Source organism: Zonotrichia leucophrys, chromosome 4, assembly GCF_028769735.1.
Source record: "Zonotrichia leucophrys gambelii isolate GWCS_2022_RI chromosome 4, RI_Zleu_2.0, whole genome shotgun sequence".
NCBI classification, from domain to species: Eukaryota; Metazoa; Chordata; class Aves; order Passeriformes; family Passerellidae; genus Zonotrichia; species Zonotrichia leucophrys.
The window spans coordinates 38,495,517-38,516,890 of NC_088173.1; the positions used below are offsets into that span (position 1 = coordinate 38,495,517).

At 38.6% G+C, this 21,374-nt stretch overlaps 1 protein-coding gene across 5 annotated transcripts in view; it reads right to left on the reverse strand.

Annotated features, from left to right (window-relative positions):
- Positions 1-1,237: 1,237 nt before the first annotated feature.
- ANAPC10 (anaphase promoting complex subunit 10) overlaps positions 1,238-21,374 on the reverse strand; it is a 32,690-nt gene continuing 12,553 nt past the window's right edge. For 4 of the 5 annotated variants that reach the window (XM_064711213.1, XM_064711212.1, XM_064711210.1 and 1 more), the window contains exon 5: positions 1,238-1,625. In XM_064711213.1, the coding sequence (XP_064567283.1) occupies positions 1,395-1,625 (231 nt within the window). In that variant the 3' untranslated portion in view covers positions 1,238-1,394. The remainder of the gene's footprint in view (positions 1,626-21,374) is intronic. The other variant, XM_064711211.1, reaches the window with a different exon arrangement.

Below are 21,374 nucleotides of genomic sequence, written 5' to 3' on the forward strand. Positions count from 1 at the left end.
AAAACAAATTTCAACAGTTAAATCTTCCTCCTTCTTCAACAAGCTTCCCATTTTGCCCTATTTCACCTCCTTTCTCCTCTGCAGGATGATGCACCATTGTTTGATGAGTCTCCACTGTTATTAGCCTTTCCTTGCTCACAAATAAGAAGAGTGACAAAAGTTTTCCTTGGCTGAGATTAGTCTAGATTGACCATCAACTTTCCTGGTGCTATGAGGAAGAATGGGTTTGATCAGCACCAAACCCTTTAAAGGAAACCTTTGTACTTCAACAACGTCTCTTTCTAAATCTACCCACTTTTTTAGAAGTTTAAATTACTAATGATTAGATTATGAGACATTAGTAGAGGTGCTAAATATTCCTAGTCACAGCAAGCAGACAGAGCACACATTTTCCTTGCAATGCCCTTTATTTAAAACACACATTAAAAGAATTCTGTGCTCTGAACATGAGATTACTTGTGCTATACTCGAGTTCCCAGTACTTTAGAAGGTGCATTGGACCACCAGATTCATTCCTACATAGCTGTAGGATGCCAGAGCATGCCTAAATCACCTATTTTCAACAGCTATCATGTTCTAGATGACCTGCACTCAATGGATCTATATTAATGCATGTACTAAGTTGAATAATTTGGAAAGGTTTGGTTTTCTCCACATCATTGTCATCCTCACTGCATTAACAGTCACTAGAACAGGCTCCTCAGGAAAATGGTTATGACACCATGCCTGTTACAGTTCAGGGAGCATCTGGACAACATTTAGTCATATGGATTAGTTTTAGGTAGTCCTGCAAGAAGCAGCAAATTGGACTATATGATCTTTCCATGTCCCTTCCAACTGGAGATATTCTGCAATTCTATTATTTACTTTGTAGTTACAAGAAGGCTAAATCCATGCACACAGCCACTGAGCAGAAACAACCCTCTGGAGAAAAGGATACAACAAATTAGCATAAGCAATAATGGGAAAATACTACTGGTAATGTCTTTCGATCATATCTGTTCAAGAAGAGGAGCAACTTTTTAAAGAGCCATTTTTAGGTAAAGGAATGAACTATTTCCATGCATGACCATTAGGGGAAGAAATGCTCCCCCAAAATATCTGTATTATATCAAATAAATTATTGATTCCCACCCAAACACATTCTTTTAAGAGTGCCTGGATTGTTTTTTCTCTCTCAGAGAGTACAAGAGCACTCAGACGCCTAGAAAAAGAAACAAAATTACAGACTACAGCATACTGTAACACAAGATTATCTTTATTTCAAAATTGTACAAAGTATAAACATAAAGATATAATTACACTGAAGTAAACCCTGCTCTTTTAAGTATCTGAATACTTCAGCAATGATATGGTCATGAAAAAATACCTTTATTGTTCCTCATGAGGAAATTTTATCTGATGGAGCGATACATCATGAAATCAATTGTGGTACATCTGGGGAACTTCCCAATGGAGCTCTCCTCCACAGGGGTGTACACTTTGATTTGCCTCATGTGAGTGTCCCTCCCATTCTGGTGGTTTGCCAGAACAGCAATCTGGATCATAAAGGTGCGAATGGGCTTCTTGTGGGTGTCTGTCAGAGGAACATGGATCCAGCCACTGGGTTCCACTAATTCCAGCTGCTGCCAAAAACAAGACAGAAGAGCAAAACATTCAGAAACAGTTCACATACTTCATATAAATCACTACATATTAAACCCATTTAATAAAGTAATCTTGTTAATTACATTTTAGTTAATTTTCAAAAAAATTTGAAATAACAAGAGTTGAATACTCATAGTGGATTTACTGCTCATGTAAATGTATACAAATTAATTTGGTTGTCTGCAGTTGTGTTTGCTTTTGCCTTTTAGAATCTGCTCCTCATTTTGTGCCCTAATCCTAAAATGAAAATTAATATAAAAGAATACAGACTTCAGTATAAATTTAAGAAAGCAAAAGTGTAGCATTTGGACCTTCTTACTGAAGAACAATACTCAAACATGACAAAATATGCATTTTAAATTGTTTTATCTAGGCACTCTGAAGTACAATTGAGTGACTTATGTAGGAAACTAAATGAACACAACTGGAAAAGAGGAAAAGGAAGGTGACAGAGGAAAAAATAGAGGATACCTCAAACTTCATCTAATGTATCATGACCAATTAATAATTGCTGCACAGGCATTAAATCACATTCTAATTACATTTAACTTGCCTTTTATACAACATACCCAGTGTGACATGATGATTTTATCTTTGTCCATTTTAATCCTACACAAACCAATGTCAAGGCAAGTAAAGAACAGCATTTTTTTAACTCTAAACCACATCACTGACACAAGAGATTGCTGAAACAAACTGGATGCTATGCAGAGCATGCTAACAGCTTTTGTTTAAAACTAGCTGCCCAACTTCAAAGCACAGCTCAAAACACACATGGAAGAGCACACAAGTAAATAAAAGTCCTGGGGGGGAAAGAAAACAAAACACAAAACAATTGTCCACCAGCAAGTGGATTCACCCAGCTAAGCAAATAAGAGTGCTGTTCTTAGCAGCTGAATTCCCCTAAGGAAGATGTATGTGCTTTGAGCTGCTCAAAATTCCCATCTTTCTCCCAAAAATCCTGCATGGCACATGCTGGCAAACGCCTTGTTTATGCTGAAGCTTTCACAAGACCCATCTGAGAGCTACTGGTCCAGAGCAGACACCTTGAGAAAACAACCCAAGAAACAAGTAAAAAAGTTTGATGAGTACTTCAGTTTAAAGTAGCGGACAAAAAAAATCTTCTACACCTCCACCTTAAAAGTAAGAACAAGGAAAAAAAACCAACAAATAACCGCAATCCAAAACTCTCCACTGCTGCAGACTCTCCAACAAATTATTTCCAAAGCATTAAATTCACTAAACCTTAGCAGCAAATCATTTCACTCTGGGAGCCAGACATTTCCACAAACACAGTCACTTATTTGCTGTAGCACTGTCCCTTTCAAAAAACTTGATTTTTTTTTTTCCATAGGAAACTTCAGGTCATGGCTGACTTTACAAGGGGATAAAAAAAAAAGATGTCTGCTGAAGCAGCTTTACAAAGGAGAAATTTATCATGGTGAGGTGGCAGTAACCAGCTTAAACAAGGATGCTTTCCATCTTCATAGAAAACAGAGGAGGAGGATCCTCCTAACACTTTATTCAACTACTACTAAGGTCAAGTGACTGTGATTTTGAAGAGAATTACAAGGCTACTGCTAATTAAACTTGCATTTCAATATTATCCTCAGTGTTTACAAATTTTGACTGCTAATTCAAAGTAGAAAATTTGAGTTCAAGAGCTAAGATACTGAGATTTTTATCCTTAGGTCAGTATGAAACAGATTAGTTAACACTAAGTAACTTTAAAAAAAAAGGTAGGAAAGCTAAAAGTATGGCATATTTCCCAATGCTTTGTTTCATCCCTGATCAAAGGAGGTGGTTCTATGTTCTATTCACAGCATGTTATTTTCCAGCCCTGCTACAAAGGCAACCAGTTTGTCCCCAAGTCATTCCTTCACCTGTAAAACCGACAACTGAGGCATTAGGCTCATCAGACTAAAAGGTTCCCTGGCTCCAGGTGTCAAACTTCACGTACTCTGAGCTGGCTTTTACTGTTGTGAGTGGAATACAAGATTTTACAGGAGGTTTAGCTCCCACTGAGCTCACTTGCAGTTCTGCATTTGTGCAGAAGTTCTCAAGCCAGCCCCAACACAGAGTGTGAGCAGCCACTTGAGTGCCTCTTGTAGAAACACCAAGACTGAGCACAGACAGCACACAATTCACCAAGCACCACTGATCTGTCCTAGCCACAAAGACTTTTTTTTTATTTCCCCAAATCTCAGCTTCCCTTACTCCACATTTCTCAACTTCCCTAATAGGTGAATACACAACCTTTACTTGTACAAATCCTGGACTCATCCTCAGAATAGGCCCCTTTCCCCATTCCAGTCAAACAGTTGCCTCTTGGACAAAACACACAACACTTGTGATGAAGTTGAAGGCTAGAGTGTAATAAATGCAAATGTCAGACTGCAATGGTTGAAAAAAGGAAGCTCTTGATTTCTGCCCTCTAACATTGCTGTACTGACATTTGAGACTAACCTTTTTCTTTTTTAAATTGATGCTCACATAGCTCATTAAAACCCTGATACCCACTCAACTACTGAGGTTCAAATGCAACAAAACCAAACTGAACACTCAGTAGAAAAGGAAGTATTGTTTTGCCAGTATGATACACACATTTTCTGTGACCAAAGGAGTGGTATAAACCAGACACACACTCTCCCAAATTCTTCTCCTCCACATCTGTCATGCTCTTTCAGATGAGTGAAACATTTTGTGTTTCCAGAGGGCCCAGGTCCGTCACCAGGGAGAAGGAGCAGGACATGGGAAGAGGCAGGGCTGATACAAGACACAATGCTGCCCACTCCTAGCTCCATGTCAGCACCCAGACCCAGCCACCACAACTCAGAGCAGAAGTGGGATGAAATATGTGGCTCTACTCTGCCTGGAGCATTCCCAGTGTGAACAGAATCTAAAGGAAGCTTACTGTGAAGTTTTAAGAAATTCCTATTAAGCCCATGCAAATGGCAATCTTTCAAAGCCTTGTAAACTGGTCTGGAAATTTGGGTGGATTTTTACAGGGAGGCAAAAGGCACATCCTCAACACAAAGGCTGAACTATTGCCAAATTTCAAATCCTTGCTTTAGAGCTTGGGGGCACTGGAGCATCAAAGAAGGACACCAGAATATTCTCACACAAGCAAAACAGCATACTTTTCACTAGCCTTGTTCTTGGAACAGAACTGCCTTGGCTGAAACTTTCCAAAAAATTCAACCCAAAGCAGATATCTCACAAGGAAAAATCTGTCTGAACTGAACTTTGGCAAAAGTCAAAGTAACCAAGAGTTAAGCCTTAAAATGGAAAAGGTCACACAACCTTAAGTACAGGTGGCACTGGCAGCTCCACTCATAATAAAATACTATACTTGAAATCCATTGCAGTTGACTTTGCTCAAAGTCAAGCTTGTTCTTTAAAAGCACAGACCACTGTATGTACATACAGACATACACAGATTTATTTATATTTCATCTCAACTATATAGCATCAGTCCACTACAAGCAAATACCAGATTAGGTTGCCTCCTGTATTTTTAATCTTATGCAGATCATTAAGACTCAATCATAGTGAAAAACTGTCTTCCAAGAATTTTTTTAAAATGAGCTTTATTACTAATCATCTGAGCAAAATTAAAAATTCAAGATTTCTTTCTGTTGTGTTTTTCTAGAAAAGTCTTTTTTTTCAAAAAAAAAAAAAGAAAATGTAGGAATGAATCAGTGCAAGCTAAGTATTGGTAACTCAGGACAGTTCCTGCAGCTCTAGACTAATCTTGCTGTACAATATACTAAAAGCCCAGGGTTTGTGGCTTTTTTATATTTGCTTCTAACACTATAAATTTTGTGACAATTGGAAAACAAGAAGACCATGAAAGTCAAAATAAAAGAACAAAGGGATAAAAAATTGAAATGGAAAAATCACTCACTTGTCCTTGCTGCTGTTATATTCTAGCTCTTCTGCTTTCTCTCCATTGCTTTCTTATTTTTCCTGTCCTCTGCATGCTACAGCTTCACCTTGGGACATATATTCCCAATTCCAGGAATCCACATTATTTGGAAAGCCAAAGGAAAATTAATGTTCCCATTGGAATTCTCCTCTCCAGCCACTTTAACAGCCCTTTTTCTTCATTTTATTGTACAGTCCAGAGGTTCTACAGAATTCCATACATACTTGGCAAGGCTACTATTGCAACTAATGGGTGCCCTGCCATAGAAGATGCAAACCACACAACAAAATAAAAATTAAAAAAAGAAAATAAGACCAAGGCGACTTGAGGATACTCTTCAGAGAGATGACTGAACACAAGAGCAGAGCTTTTAGGAGGAAACTTCTTCTATAGTCACTAGCCTCCTTATAGGCTATGAAGTTATTTACCCAAAGAATACTTTTCTACAGTATTCTATACTTTATACTAATGCTTTTCTATAGTATTAATCCTACCTAAATTGAATACTGACCTCTTTTCCATACTCAGTGATATTTTGTTTACATTCTGTGGTGTCTCCAAATGGCATATAACTTGAACTGCTATTCCTATTAGGGTTACAAATGCAACCCAAGTTTTTGGCTGTATTTACAATAGGCTAACATCCTTGAAATGAGACCTGTTTTTTCGTGCCCTTTAAGGGTATCTTTTGTAAAGATATAGAGAGAAAAAACTCACTGTAAGTAGTTTTACATTTAGTGTAACTACAAACCCATCCCAGATGTATGCTAGACAGGGCTCCCAGCTCAGGGGAATAGGAAGAAAAAGCAGCTCATTTTTTCCCCCTGGGCAGTGTGTGCAGAAGAGGACCTATGTACTGACAGAAGGCTGAGAATTCTTCCTGCCATCACAGCTTCAGCATGAAACATTACTCTGAGATGTTTGTACCTCATCAAATTTCCATTTCATCAACTTTACTACTAGATTCAAATGGCTGTGAAATCAAACAGCATTTAATTTTACTCCTCCTACTTTTCTCATAAAACTGTTAAAGCTGCTTTTTGTTTTAGTGACTCAGCCAACTATGAAATTAAAAGTAGTGGCTAGACTCTTCACACATATAATTTTGTCTATGTGCATAGCTAGCTCTTACAATACAGTTATTATAAAAACCTAAGCTTTTCAAAGCAGGTGTTCTCAATAAATAACTTATTCTTCCAAGTAGCAGATTATAAAACTAAGTTTCAGGGAAAAGTAATGCTATGTTCAGAAATTAAATATTTATCGGTACATGAACTTTCCCACGTAGGAAAAGGCTTTTTCCTGTTTAGCCATTGTTTTGTACAGCTATCCAAATATGTTTTCACAACAACTGGCAAGGAGAAAGAAGGCTGGCTTAACTTCCAAAATCCTGTTTCCAAAACGGCCATGTCCTACCATTTAGTTACCAGGACTGAGAATCTGTGTGCTCCTGCATAATTCCAAGTATTGGAACTGTCAACACACGAAGTAGCAGAGCTTGGGCTTCAGCCATCACTTCACTTAGGAAGGAAGAGAACCAGTTAATAGCAGTGATGCACCAGTTCCAGCAGAAAAAATGAAGCATGTCCAAAAGAAACTTGGTGAGTTCCAAGTGAGCCAAAGGAGGGACACCACATTAGCAACTTAACAGGGAACACAGCAACAGGCTCAAAGGAGCCACTGTGAACACTTGTGTGCTCGGATGAAGCAACGACCACCTAAGGAGGTGCTCTGTGGTCTTAATCAGTCACTCCTTAAACGGTCACAAAATCTCATTTCAGTCCATTAGCAAGAGAAGTTTGCCATTCTTTTAAACAGCAGTTCCTGAAGAGGCTAAAGGAGCACAGCCCATGCCCTCAGGAAGAGTCAGCTGTGGACTTGGGTAGACACAAGATCAGTTGCAGAATAAGCTATATTAGAGAGTGAAACCTGCAAACACTACAAGTTCTTATCTTTTAGTATCCTATAAGCTCTTTGTTCAAATAAAGTGAAAGAAATGACCTTTGGGAAGATTGGGAAAAGGTCCAGATGATCCTTGCAAGAAGTTTTATAGAACCTCCTTCAGACTATTTTGCTACAGATTAAAACACTAAAAATTAATCAATGCCCAGGTGTTAGAAAGTTGTATGCAATAAAGACAAACACTCAAACCAAGCTATAAAGAATATGTAGGAAAGTAAGAAAAGTAAATCTAGAAAAGCAAATCCTTGGTGGGTCAAGGATTAGTATTCACAACGCTCAAATACAGATTGTTACAGTGCCTTTCTGAATTTCCTGTTTGGATTACTTGAGCAGCACAAATATGTTGGACATCGTCAGTGGGTTGTGTCCCATTGCTGCTTTCTGAAGGGAGCAGAAGATGTCTCAATTGAGCCACGTATGATGCAACCTAAACTTCATTTGGCAGAATGACCAGCAAATTCATGCAATGGCCTCAGTGACTGCTCCATTTTGATATTCTTTAGAATTGGGTGCCCTGATTATCATTTCCCCATACAGTTAAAAAGGAACCCTTTTATTTGGTTCTGCTGAGAAACCAATGCAATATCTTCTAAGACACACACAGTTGATGCAGGCAGAATTTCAATATTACACCAGGAATAAAGTCAGGAAGAGCTGAAATTTAATCCATGGAATGGTTAACAGGGAAAGTCAGCTTTATGAATGTCCTCACAGTCTGTCTGAATTCTGCTGAAAGCAGATGAAGAACACATAAGAGGACAAGAGTTAAGTCTCAGACATGGCAGGGAGCCTCTGGTGAGGAAGCATGCACATAAGCCTCCTGTCCAATGGAGGAAAGGGGTACAGCGGCACTCACTGTGGAACACCAAGAGCTTTAGGACATGGATTCACAGAAAAACAGCTCCTTCAAAAGCTCCAAGTGACAAAGAATCCCAAATAATGATGCCTTCAAAAGGGTGAAGGCTGTGCTGAAGTGCCCACATAGAAAGCTGCTGACAGATGAAGCCATGGATGGTCGGGACACGTGTGGAGGGGCCCCTGTCCGTGGTCCTTAAACAACCACCGCCCTCCCAGCAGCCCCACCTCTGCACCTGCCCACAGCACTTGCACAGTCAGGTACATCCAGCCTGACAGACAAATAAATAACCTGCCAAATGCTCTGTGAAATTGTCAGCCACAACTGTCTGACTCAACTGCAATTTCAGAAAATATTGTCTGCTTAACTCTGGGTGGCAGGAAAAAAAAGCAAAAGGAAAGGGGAAAAAATTGACAACAGTCTTTGAATACTTCATTCTCTAGAATGTGGCTGAAAACAGCTCTTCATTCTAGAAAATTTACCTGCAGAAACCATCAGGAATTTCTCACAAACTGTTTACTAGGAAAGTCTCTCTGGAAGAAAGAAACACTGTTCTCCCATTTGCTGTGCAATATGCACTTTTTTTTAATATGTTCTACTGTGAAGAACGAGAGGCAGCTCAAATTCATTACAAAAATACATACTTCAAGAGGTAAATACTGCTTCAGAGGACAAAAATGTTTAATAGTCTTGGAGAGTTTACTTTTCAGTCTTACCTTTTTGAAGTCCTATTGTTAAGTGAGGTCATTTGAACTTTCACAGAACACTTGATGCTGGACACATCCATAAATTAAAACTCGTTAGAGAAGGATTGCTATGCTGTGTATGCTTTAAGTGGCAACCATCCACTGGAACTTCAGAAAAAAATAAAAAATCTTCTCCCTGTCCCTTTGAAAAGCAGAATGATCCAACCAGCAAATACAGAATGACAATGCAGTCTAGAATGGAGTTTCATATGTGCAAGTATGGGATTAAGGCCTAAAACTCCAACACAAACCTTCTACCCACAGCAGGAAGCTATCTAAGTTTAGTTTGGTATCAGCTTAAAGAGATTCCATCTTAACAGGAATCTGTTGCTCCAGAAGGAATACTGTCTCCAATTGAAATCAACCATAACAGCTGTAAAATTTTGGATCTCTGATTTAAGAAAAACTTAAAGAAAACTTAAAAACTTAAAGAAAAACTTTCACAACTCCTTTAAGAAGCAGTCAAGAGTAGAGGAAGGGAAGGCAAACACACTCCCAGTGCAGCAGTACTCTCCTGCAGGGACCTGATCTCACTGCTCAGCTGTCACAAGCCCCAGGAATGCCATACCTTTACAAGGCCACTGCAACACTGAGAAGATTCCAGGTATCAGGGGAATTCCTTCACACTACAGGAACATGACTCCAGTGGGAACCTGTTACTTCCCCTGAGCTTGGCAAACAGTACACTGAAGATGAAAAACCTACAAAAAAATTCTTGGCTGACAGTATCAAAAAACAGGTGTTGCAGCCCAAAACAAGCTTTCTGCCTCAGTTTGTCTATTTCTGGTAGCTAAGATGGATAAAATTTTAGTTGCAGACATACTGGAACAGACTACATTTGGACAGTCTGGCCCTAAAAAATCAATGGCAGAAAATCCATGGTTTGCTGCAAGTCTTTTTGAAATTCCAGCACTTTGAAAGAAGAATGGGGGGGACTTTTAAAATATTTTTTTTTAAAATCAGGGTACTTAACAATTCAAATTACTAGTAGCTTCGAGTCTTAGAGATGCAGATGTGAGAAAAGAAACAGTACATTTAAAAAACCAAAAACCAACCAAAAAGTTACTATAAATAGCCAATGCTGCACATTGCACATTTAGAAAGAACTGCAAATCTCCTTTAGTGAAAAAAAAATGTTTTCTATCTTTAGGGAAGCGCTTCAAATTGAAGGTTATCTCACTGCAATATTGTCACAGACATGTTTTATGAAAAATCTTTTTTTTAGGATTTTTTCTCTTGAGAAGCCGAGAGGCCTCAGGAACAAACTGTAAACAATGGTTATCTGCTGCTGTGGAATGCAACAGGTGGATCTGTGATTGGTCTCATGTGGTTGTTTCTAATTAATGGCCAATCACAGCCCAGCTGTCTGGACTGTCTCAGTCAGTCACAAGCCTTTGTTATCATTCCTTTTCTATTCTTAGCCAGCCTTCTGATGAAATCCTTTCTTCTGTTCTTTTAGTATAGTTTTAATATAATATTATCATAAAATAATAAATCAAGCCTTCTGAAACATGGAGTCAACATTCTCGTCTCTTCCCTCATCCTAAGAGCCCTGCAAACACAACCACACAATATTTCTGTTTTATGGACAAGTAAGTAACTAAGAAGTCCCCATGAGTACAAGGTAACTGTGTAGGGATCCTTCTCAAGTAGGAATCTGGCAGATGATGACCAACCTGCTTTTGAAAACTCTCAGTAACTTTTACCTGAGCAGAAGCTTGGGGAAAAAACCCAACTATCAAACATAACAAAAGCCACTACAACTTCCCATGTTCATTCAAACAAATAGTACCATCTGCATTCAAAAGTTTGTAGTCGTAATACAAAATAGTGACAAAAGTATAGAAAAAATCCCATCTGGTTAAATATGTGGACTAAGGTTTTTAAAACAACAGAAATAGGGCACACAGTTCTTAAAAATTACTTAAGGCAATACATTACTAGCACTTTTATTTAAGTTTGTATCTTAGTCATAAATTTCAATTTTCACCCCCAAGCACTGAAAAGCCCTAAGAGTTCCCTGTAGTGAGAGAGCAAAATCTTTGTCCCTCCCTTCAGAGCAGCATCCACCCAAAGCAGAGACATCATCTCCTACAACTTGCAGGTGAGTCAGGCTGCTCTGCTGAGGAGAGGCAGGGGAAACCAGCAGGGGAAGAGGAGACAGCTACACAAACAGAACAGAACCAGATTGAACTGGGATAGTGGAACATTTTACGGCAAATCTGAACGTATATTTAAAAAACCATTCTGAAGCTCAGGTGAATTTGCATTACAAATGGAACTGCTGACTGAAGAATGGGACAAAGCAGCTGCCTTTTACGAATGGTAACAGAACAGGCTGAACTTGATGATCTTAGAGGTCTTTTCCAACTTAAATGATTCTATGGTTAACATCACAGAATCTTCCAAAAAAGGGAGCATACACAGAATTTTCTATGAGCAAGAAACAAGTGCTTTGAACAATGGCCTTATACAAGAGGACCTTAAGGCAAATAGAATAAACACATTAAAACCTAGAAGATAGCAAAGCATCAAGGGAAGTCCTATGAATTTTTTTCAAACTAGAACTGCTGGGTACAAGCAGGAACAATATAAATGTATTCTATGGGTGCACTGCACAAATTGTTTGAAAACGAAAGTAAAGGCTGGAAAACATTTCTGGGAAATAACTAATTTTACCAAGGGGCAGAAGTTTGCAAATTCAATGAAAACTGTATTGCAGATGTCTGCAGTTCCCATTTCTCCCACATACATAATGGAATGATACTATGTTTGTGTGAAAGTGCAAAAAAACCCCCAGGTCATAATTTACCTTGAAAATTGTTTAGCCATATCCAGGAAATATGTCTAGACATAGCTACAGTTAAATTATACAAAGAAAGTATTTGAAAAAAAAAATTGTGCAAGGAATATTAAAGATGTAAGTGCCTGAAAACAGGCCACACTGAGTTAATTCTCTATCAAACCATCTCAAATAACTTAGCAGCAATAACCTAGTGAACACATTTCATGCCATGCACTTTGCATCCCAGAGAATGCAGAAAATTAATATGGGAAATGAACAAATGTCAAAAAATGGGAATATCATGACATTTACAGAAAGTCTACAGTAGTAGCAGCCAGCTGCTAGCTCTCAAGCACTCTTTATAGGTGAGGGGAAGAAAGTACATCAAAACCAAAGAAAATTTCATTCCACTCCTTAAGAATGGCTATTACTACACACTGAAGAGAACTAGATTTCTTATCTTCTACTAGAAGACAGGCCCGTGAAACTGCATGGCTCTAACTTTTTACCTTTTACACAAGACTGTAGTTCCTGAGCTACTTCATTTGTCAGGAAAAGACTGGAACAAATGATACCTGAGTGCTACCAAATTAAAAAAAAACCTACCCATTCTTTACCAGCAAGAGAAGTTGTTGATTTAAGACACAAAAAGCACTGGGGTTAAGAGAAAGCATTTCTCCTGGTTTCAAAGGAGTGGCTTGTGTCTGAGAACTACAGAGGGCTACCTCTCCCAAAAATCAAGGAATTTAAAGATCCTAAACCTCTGTAAATAATCCCCAAATCCTGCAGAAGTACAGTAAGCAAACATTTCTGTGTCTGGACAAAGAGTCCGTGGATGCTCGGTGAAGGCAAGTGGGGCAAAACCTGATGAACTTCAAGATTACTCAGATGTGTTGTAGCACACAAGAAGTAAATGCAGAGTAGCATTTCACAGGACCCAGGGAGTAATGCTCAGCTCAAGGAATATTTACTCATTGGAAACAAATCCCAAAGACTGTTGTGAAAACTATTTTGTGCAAATTTAAAATGCAATGCAGAGTCTCATCTCAGAAAGATCCCAAATTCATAAACATGCCTCACTGGAGATATATTTTCATACAAATGAACTTTAAAAGAGAAGAAATATATCTGTCAGAGGTTCAGCTGGATAGTTTTATGTGAGCCAGAATACACTTCCATAAATTTGCAAAGCTGGAATCAGAACTGTTGCCCAATGGAAGCATTTAATTTTACATCTAAACAGAATTTCTTTAATGTACTGGAACAAATGCAGTAGAGCTTTTATTTTTGCTTGTGTTTTCTTACAAATCAATAAGAAGGAGTGTCCAAAAAACCCCACAAGGCTTTTATCTGTTATTTTACATGGAGGTCAGACTTGAGACTCTGCTTCTTTCAATCTATGTGAATTTTATTTCTTTACTTCTTTCTGGGAGTCAAAGGTCCCTCAGGTCACCCTTTACTCAAAAAATATACAATTTAAAAAGATGCTATGCACTGTCCCTTGCTGCAACAGCATTTCTGCTACAAACAGCATCTGGAAGAGCCTCAGTGCCACATCCTACAGACCAAGAACATGAGCTCTGCACCATGACCTGTAGAAGAATCAAAACAAAATTACATCCTAAGTAGGCTCCTGAAAAAATGAGGGGGCAGTGGAAAACAAAGCATGAGAATGAGTTAATTAAAAACTTGTTTACCAGCAGGCCTGCTATGTCCTCTAGAGCTACTGTGGGGTGTCATCTTACTGCTTAGCAAAGTGCAGTCAACAACAAGCAGATGGAATTGGATTGCAAATCTATGTGACTTACTGTACATCTACTGTGGCTGCACATGCTCCTCTGCTTAATTTATTTCTGCTATGCAAGTAAATCTTCTAACTCCTCATGACACTATAAAGAAATAGAAGAAAGTCCAGTAATTCCACAATAGAAGTTCCTACCCTAGCAGTGCCAGATTTACCAAGAGCTGATTTATGAAAACCTCTGTTACAAATGGTGACCATCACAATCACAACAGAGACCTGGGCAAGGAGAGGGAAGCCTACTTTGAATTTTACTACATGGTTTCTTCTGATACTGAATTGCAACTCTTTTTGAAACAATGAAAAAATACAACATGATTTGATTTTTACCTTATTAAGGTAAAAATGATGCACAGCAACATCATCTTACTAAGTAACAGATTAATCTCAACTAAGAGAAACAAATTAGAGTTTTCTGCATTTGCTAGTAGAAATAATCCAAAATATTCTTCATACTCACAGTTGAATTTGATCTCTGACAAATACAGAGGGGGGAAAAATAATAATTTAAAAAGATGTATTAGGGGCTATGCCACATGACTCACTCAAAAACTGTGACTGTAAACAGCATTCATAAAAAGCTTCAATAAAAACTGTATTTGATAACATTCCTTTGACATGAGACGTAAAACACTCCAGAATTCATTCTGAAATAAAATAGGACTGTTAGATAAACCTACTTTAGGATTTGGATGAAGGCAGATAGAGAGCACAGGCCCCCAAGCCAGACACATATGATACATTACCATTCTCCTCCACCCTCTCCTCTGTGTTTGCACGGAAAATGGAAAAAGCCTGGGAAAGGTTTTTCCGATTCAAACACATGATCTTGGTTATCTTATGACAGATTAAGACAGAGAACAGCCCTCAGAAAGAAATAAATTTATGCTTCATATCTCTAGAAACATTTCCATGCACTACTTGAGATAAGGAACAGGATAACAGCACATTCAATCCCTTCCCACCCAATAAAACTCAGCAAAGAATTGAATGTAGACCCTGTGTAGCAGTGTTCTCATCAAAGCTACACACAGACATGTGATCCCTGACCAAAAAACATGGCAGTAATCCCAGGAGCAAGACCTCCCTCTGGAAAGAGCTGCCATGGTGGCAGCTCTGAAGCAGCTGAGTCTTACAGCCCAGAACCCTGGATTTGTTCTAGATCTCTACCACCTGTCAGGTAGCATTTTCTTCTGAACACTGAGGATTGCTTTCATTTACCACATCAACAGAACTCCTTTCAGCACTGCTTTCCTAGTGACACTGTGAATAATCTCAGCTTTCCATTAAAATGTTAGGCCTCAGAATGAGGAAAAAAAAGAAAAAGCCGATGGTAATTATAAAATGCTCCCATATACCTACACAGAATACACTTGTTCCTTTATTTCTACCTGAATTTATGGAAATTTTTGGTTGCTGACCTGACAAAGCATGGCACATCCAGTGCATTTAAAGGATTTGGTTTGGATTTTTTTAAATCCTAATTAATAGCAATACCTGATAACATTGCGACAAGGCAGTATGTGCTATAAATGGCCAAGTGTGACCGCATTTCTATGGATGCAAATAAAGGTATAACGGGGAAGCCACACATACAGAGAATAACTGGTGGGCAAATTGGCTCCTATATTCTTCTAAACTGGGGCCACTTCCTCCCTCCAGCCTGCTGCCAAACTGCTGGTTTGGCAAAGGGTGGTGAACACAGTCACAGGAGGTTTCCAGCTGCTGGTGCCTACAAGTAGTTCAAGTGAAACAGAAAATGAGGTGTGCTGTGCCAGCTGACCAGCACCAGTTGAGATGACAGTATAAAACTTTCTTAGGCATCCAAGAAAATTCCCATTCCTTTCATATCCTTTCTTCTGCTTAAACCAAATTAAATGTTGACTGCTGGCTTTACTCCTTGGAGGATTTTAATATTATGTTAGTAGGAGCACCCAGAGGGATCAGAATCAGTCTTGGATTTGATCTTACTGGATGTATTCAGCACTTCTTAATTTTTGAAAATATCTAGTGCTCCCTCCAAGGATTATTCTCCACAGTTAAGTCTATGAAGGCAATCAGGTAAATCAAAGATGATTGTTTATAATTCACTGACTTTATCCTCCCAATCCTATTTCACAGTGTAGAAAAAAATTGTTTGAAGGGGAGAAGTTTCCCAATGGTGAGCAACCTCTCAGAAAGAGGAAAGCAGGAGTGAGTGAGCAGCATCTTACTGTCAGCTTTCACACAAATTTAAGGATGTTTTTTACATCCTTTAAGCAAAAGATGGTGGTGTGACTCCCACAATGTTTTCACATTTGGAATCCAAAACTAGGAGATAATTTTGGATTACTCAGGCCTAGGGAACTGATAGAATGGGAAAGAGCATGACTATAGAATGTGGTAGGGTAGAAGAAGAAAAATGAGACTGAGAAACAGCTCTTTATTTAACAATTCCAATGCAGGGCCCTTTACTACAGAAGAATATAATTTCCCTTCCAAATACAGGTCTGCTGCACTTTTCCAAGATCTCCCTCCCAACAGGCTGCCTTCCTGAGATCAAAGAAGCATCCCTTGTTTCACACAGTTTCCTCAATGGTCCCCACCTCTTGCTCTGCTAAGTAACTGCAAGGTCAGACGTCCAGAGTCCACTTCCCCAAGAGCCAATAAATGATACGGCCAGCCAACAAACATTTTCATTTTCCCTAGTCCAAACCTTGAAACCTTATGAAAGAACTCCTTGAAGGAACTCCTTCAAACACCCAAGTAAAAAGCTGCATTAAACAGTTTGCCTAGCAGGATCTCCATCCTTCTATCCAGGTGCAGAGAGATCAAACACAGGAGATAAAGTGGATGTTGCTACATGATCCAGTTTGCAAGTGCACAGTATCACATGTTTTGTAAACCACAGTTCAAATTAATTCTGATCAGCTGAGGGGGTTCACCTGACTGAGCACCATGAAGATGTTCTAGATGAGCATCACACTGACACCCACCATAAGCTGGAATGCTGGAGGCATTTGGGTGTTTGAAAATGTCAACTAGACACCACACTTGCATTGAAAAAGGAGGGAGAAGGAAGGGAAGGGGTTAAATATTGAAGTAGGGATACCAAGTATGAGAGTGTCTTCTGTCATGCTGTCACCTCCCCCTCCATCCACCCACCCACCTTATTCTTCACTCCCATGTTCAGTCTCAGAGGGAATGCTTGAAGGAAGAGAAGAGCACCCAGATCTTTCTTGTTACAGCTTTTACGTTACCAAATCCCTGCTTGCTTCTCTTTCTTCTGAAACATTAATGATTATCTGCAAGAAGTATCTAGGTAGCCTACTGGTAAACTGTAATTAGAAATCCCTACAAATTTGAAAAACCATTGACCAACAAGTATCCCAGTGCACTCTCCAAACACAGAACCTTTATTCCAACAGGAACTTCCAGTAAAAAATGATGTGTGAACAGCAGACACTGATGTTCACACAAGCTTACTGCATACAACCCAGCAGGCGATTTTTCTGGTTTTTTTGGATTATGCCCCAGAGGTGCTGGCACAATGGAATTTCAATACCATAACTGCTTATTTCTCTGTGTGCCAGCCTCTGAAATAACAGGTAAAAAGAAAAAAAATACACATAAAACAAACATTCTCTTTTTTAAAATTACAGGAATCACAAAATGAAATGTTTTTAATTCTCTAGTTCAAACGATGTAATTTATAACCATGACACAAATAGAGAAGAAGCACAAAAGAAGGGAAAATACAGAAATAACATAACGTTCCCAAGGTTCAGTTTACAAGGACCTCACACAAAGTTTTTTTTTTTGCAACTCTTACTAGAAACAGTATTATTTGCTAAAAATGCAGTAGCTGCCAAAAGCTATGATCCATCTAAAGCAAACATGTTTAAGATGGAAATAGAGTGTTAATGCTGAAGAAAGACAGAATTGAGTATACAAGTTTTCTTTTTAAATTGTGGAAGCAACTGCAGTACAAAGTTAAGTTTGTTTTTCATCTTCCTGAGCAAAAATTGATTGCATTTGCAGATAAGCACCTAAATTAGAGAGAAGTGCATTAAGACAATAACAGAAGTAATCAAATTTCAAACTTTCTAATTAAACCTCTTTTTCCTGCAGAAGGTTATTGGGAATTCAACACTAGCCTTGGTTCACATGATAGAACAATGGGAAAATTTTCCGAATGGTTGAACGCTAACCCTGACAAGTGTGGAGAGCCAACTACAATACATTATATGGTAGCATAACCTGCCACCCACGTTGCTGAGAGAACAGCTTTCAAACACATGCACCGAGCTGTAAAACCACAAAATCCCTTATTACACATTGTCCCTTACTTAAGGTGAAATACACTATTCCCCCCACCTCCTTTTACAAATCTTGGTGGGTTTTTTTAAACCTTCATCTCTGAAGTTTATTTAGCAGCTAACTGGACCATTTTTCAGACTTTATTTTCCAAATGCCATTTTTCCTGTTTTGTTTTCTAACCAAAATAAAATCATGTTTTTATAGTACACAGTGAAGCCTGTTGTGTCTTTCACTGTTGTTTTTTTTTTTTCATACTACTTCCACCTGTGTGACATTATCCAAACTTTTAAAAGGAAATGTCTGATATATGACTAATTCACTTGTGAAGACTTATTTCTGGAGTGAAATATTTTCCTTTTTTTAATGGGAAGATACATGACTCATCACTGGGTAAAGTAAAAAAATGGTTCCATCGTGCTTTTTATTGGAAGATCAGATATTCTAATATTTACTGCGATTCTTTTCCACTGTTATGCAATCTGAATATATTCAAAAAGATAAACTGCCACAGCCTGTGTGGTTACAGACCCTGGCATTCATGGAAGTCAACCATTGCTGCAGAATGACAAACACACTCCACCCTCATTACAACATGCTGTGGTTACCAGCCAAACACCTTTGCCTTTTCTGAAAAGGCTACATTATAATCAAAGCAGACCAGCAAAACAAATCACACAGGGGGACCCCAGGGATGGTAAAAGTAGTAACAACTGGTAGAAAGCATAACTCTGAATATGGAAAGTGAGCTACTTAATGGCCTGAGGAATGCACACAGCCTCACGCTGCAAAAGGAGCCCACTGCAAACGGCTGGTATGTGCAGCTTTGCTGGTTAATGATTCCCCCTCCTGCCCCCTCCTGCTGCACATGTCTGCTGCCTGAATCACTGCATTCCAAGATAGTTAGAGGATATACACAGTTTCTTCAGGGGTTTTCAGTTGCAACTTTGCTGGCAATGGGAATTTTATTTGCAAGTGTTTCTATTCTACTGACAAGGTCAATTAGTCCAAGGAACTATTGGTTGTTCTGTCTGATAGCTCTGTGTATTTATTCAAGCAAGCACTTTTATAACCCACAATTGAATGCAGACAGTTACCCTTGTAAACACGACTGTCCACTGGGATTTTCACTACATTTTGAGCATGTAAAAGAAAAACATGCTTTTCTTCCCTCAGCCTGATAGCACATAAGTTTGATTACAACTTGGAAATTTCAGGCAGTGAAGGGCATGAGGGCTACTGTTTTAAATAGATATGATTACAATCATATCTACATATCATCAATATACATATTTGGACCAATTCCTAGAAGCTAAAGAACACACAAATTTGACTGATCACTCTAAGAGCTCTAAAAATTTGGTAATGCTATCAAAGGGAGAAAGATCAGCATCTCTGCTGTATCCAGGCATTAAAAAGAGAAAGTCATGGTTTAAAAGAAACAAAGCTATATGTAGCACTAAGGGCTGAAGGGTACAAAAAGTGTTTTCACAAAAGCCAGAAGCACAATGTGTGTGTGTGTGTGTGTGTGTGTGTGTGTGTGTGTATCAGCTGCAGAAGGTGGTAGTTAAAAATAAAATTCGGAAAAAAACCCAAGACTATTTCACAGCTCCAGCCAGAACTCTTGTACATGAGCAGCATGGCCGTGCCACTGGCAAAATGTGCGAAGAGGAAAAATGACAGACCCTACTCTCACAGAACTTTTATTAACATATACATGTGCTCCCTTCACCATACAGGTACTCCCTTCATAACAGGATCTTCTTGTGAAAAAGAGATCCTTCATTTATACTAATTAGTAATGGTAAAGGGTTTGGCCTATTGGTACAATGATCTCCATTATTGAAGACTTCCCTGCATAAATCTTTCAGGTATATAAAGAAGGTAAGAAACTATCACAGAAAACCAGCAGTTTTCCCCCTAACAAATACAATTACTACTCTACAACAGTATTATTATGCTTTACTGTACCACATACTTCAAAAGAGAGCTAGAGAATATGTTCACCAAAGTTTGCAGTTGGTTTTCAATATAAAAAGTTCAAGCATCTGGCTCCTTCCACTCACACACACACAGCACTATGTGCAACCTGTTCATGTCCACTAGAAGATTTGTTTAAAGTATGGTAATTAGAATACAATAGTGAAAGTTTGCATTAAAGCCAATGAAAAATTCCCCCATCATGCTGGAGGACAGTTTACCTGCACTGATAACACACACAGTTTTAAAAATCTGAATTCTTAAGCCACTAGTACCAGAAAGATTTTTACAGAAGTAAAATATTTAAAAAACAAAGATTTAGGGGAAATCTTTGTAAATCCTCTGACAAGAACTTCATGCACAGAAATGAGATGTAACAAGGTAATCAAACACTTGCTACAGGAAGAGAAGGTGGAGGTGTGACCTAATTGTGGCCTTCCAGTACCTAAGGGAGCCTACAAAAAAGAGGAACAGAGGTATTTTACAAGGGCATGTAATGACAGGACAAGGGGGAATGGCCTTAAACTACGGTTTAGATTAGATCTTAGCAAGAAATTCTTTACTGTGAGGGTGTTGATTTTCCAATTTCTTTTCCACAGTGGAATTTGAATGAATAATCACAAAAAAGGTTGTAAGTGCAGGAGAGGTTTTCACACATATGTAACACTCAATGCTTCCATCAGTTCCTAGGCTCTCTGTACTTGAGCTCCCTCGAGGAAAGCTCTGTACTTCATCAACTTCCTGCCTTCCATAGAGCTGCTGCCACATTGTTTCACATGGCTTTTCCTCTGCTTCAGAGAGTAAAGTCAGACTGACAGAATTAAAAATACAGGGCCTCTTTAAGGTACCCTTGCCTAATTGAGCCCTTCTGGGGCAAGAAAAGGTTCCTTCATAGATTTGTTTCTGAACACTCAGACACAAAAGAAAAAATATCTTTTATATGTACCACAACATAAAAGCCATGTTCAGTTTTCCTCTATAGAAGAGATGCTTATTTCTCTTAAAATACTCCTTCATAACAAGGTAAGATAAAATGCTCAACAATTTTACAGTGTGTGGGCCAAAATAATCTTCCAGTGTTCTACTAGCTCTCATGTGGGCCTACCTATTTGTATACACACAGCTCATATGCATAAAAGCCTATTTCAATACCTGCACTTTTCATGATTGCACAGTAAGCTCTGATCTGATGTCTTACCATTCCACAGTATCAAAGGGCAGGAAAATTGTAATCCTGTTCATAATTTCCACAGTCTGAAGCATATATTAGTTATTTCCACAAACACATGCATGATGAAAAGGTCATATCACCTACAGTGATGATGATATTGGCAGGGAACACTGACCTTACATCATTTAATTTGCCTTCTTTT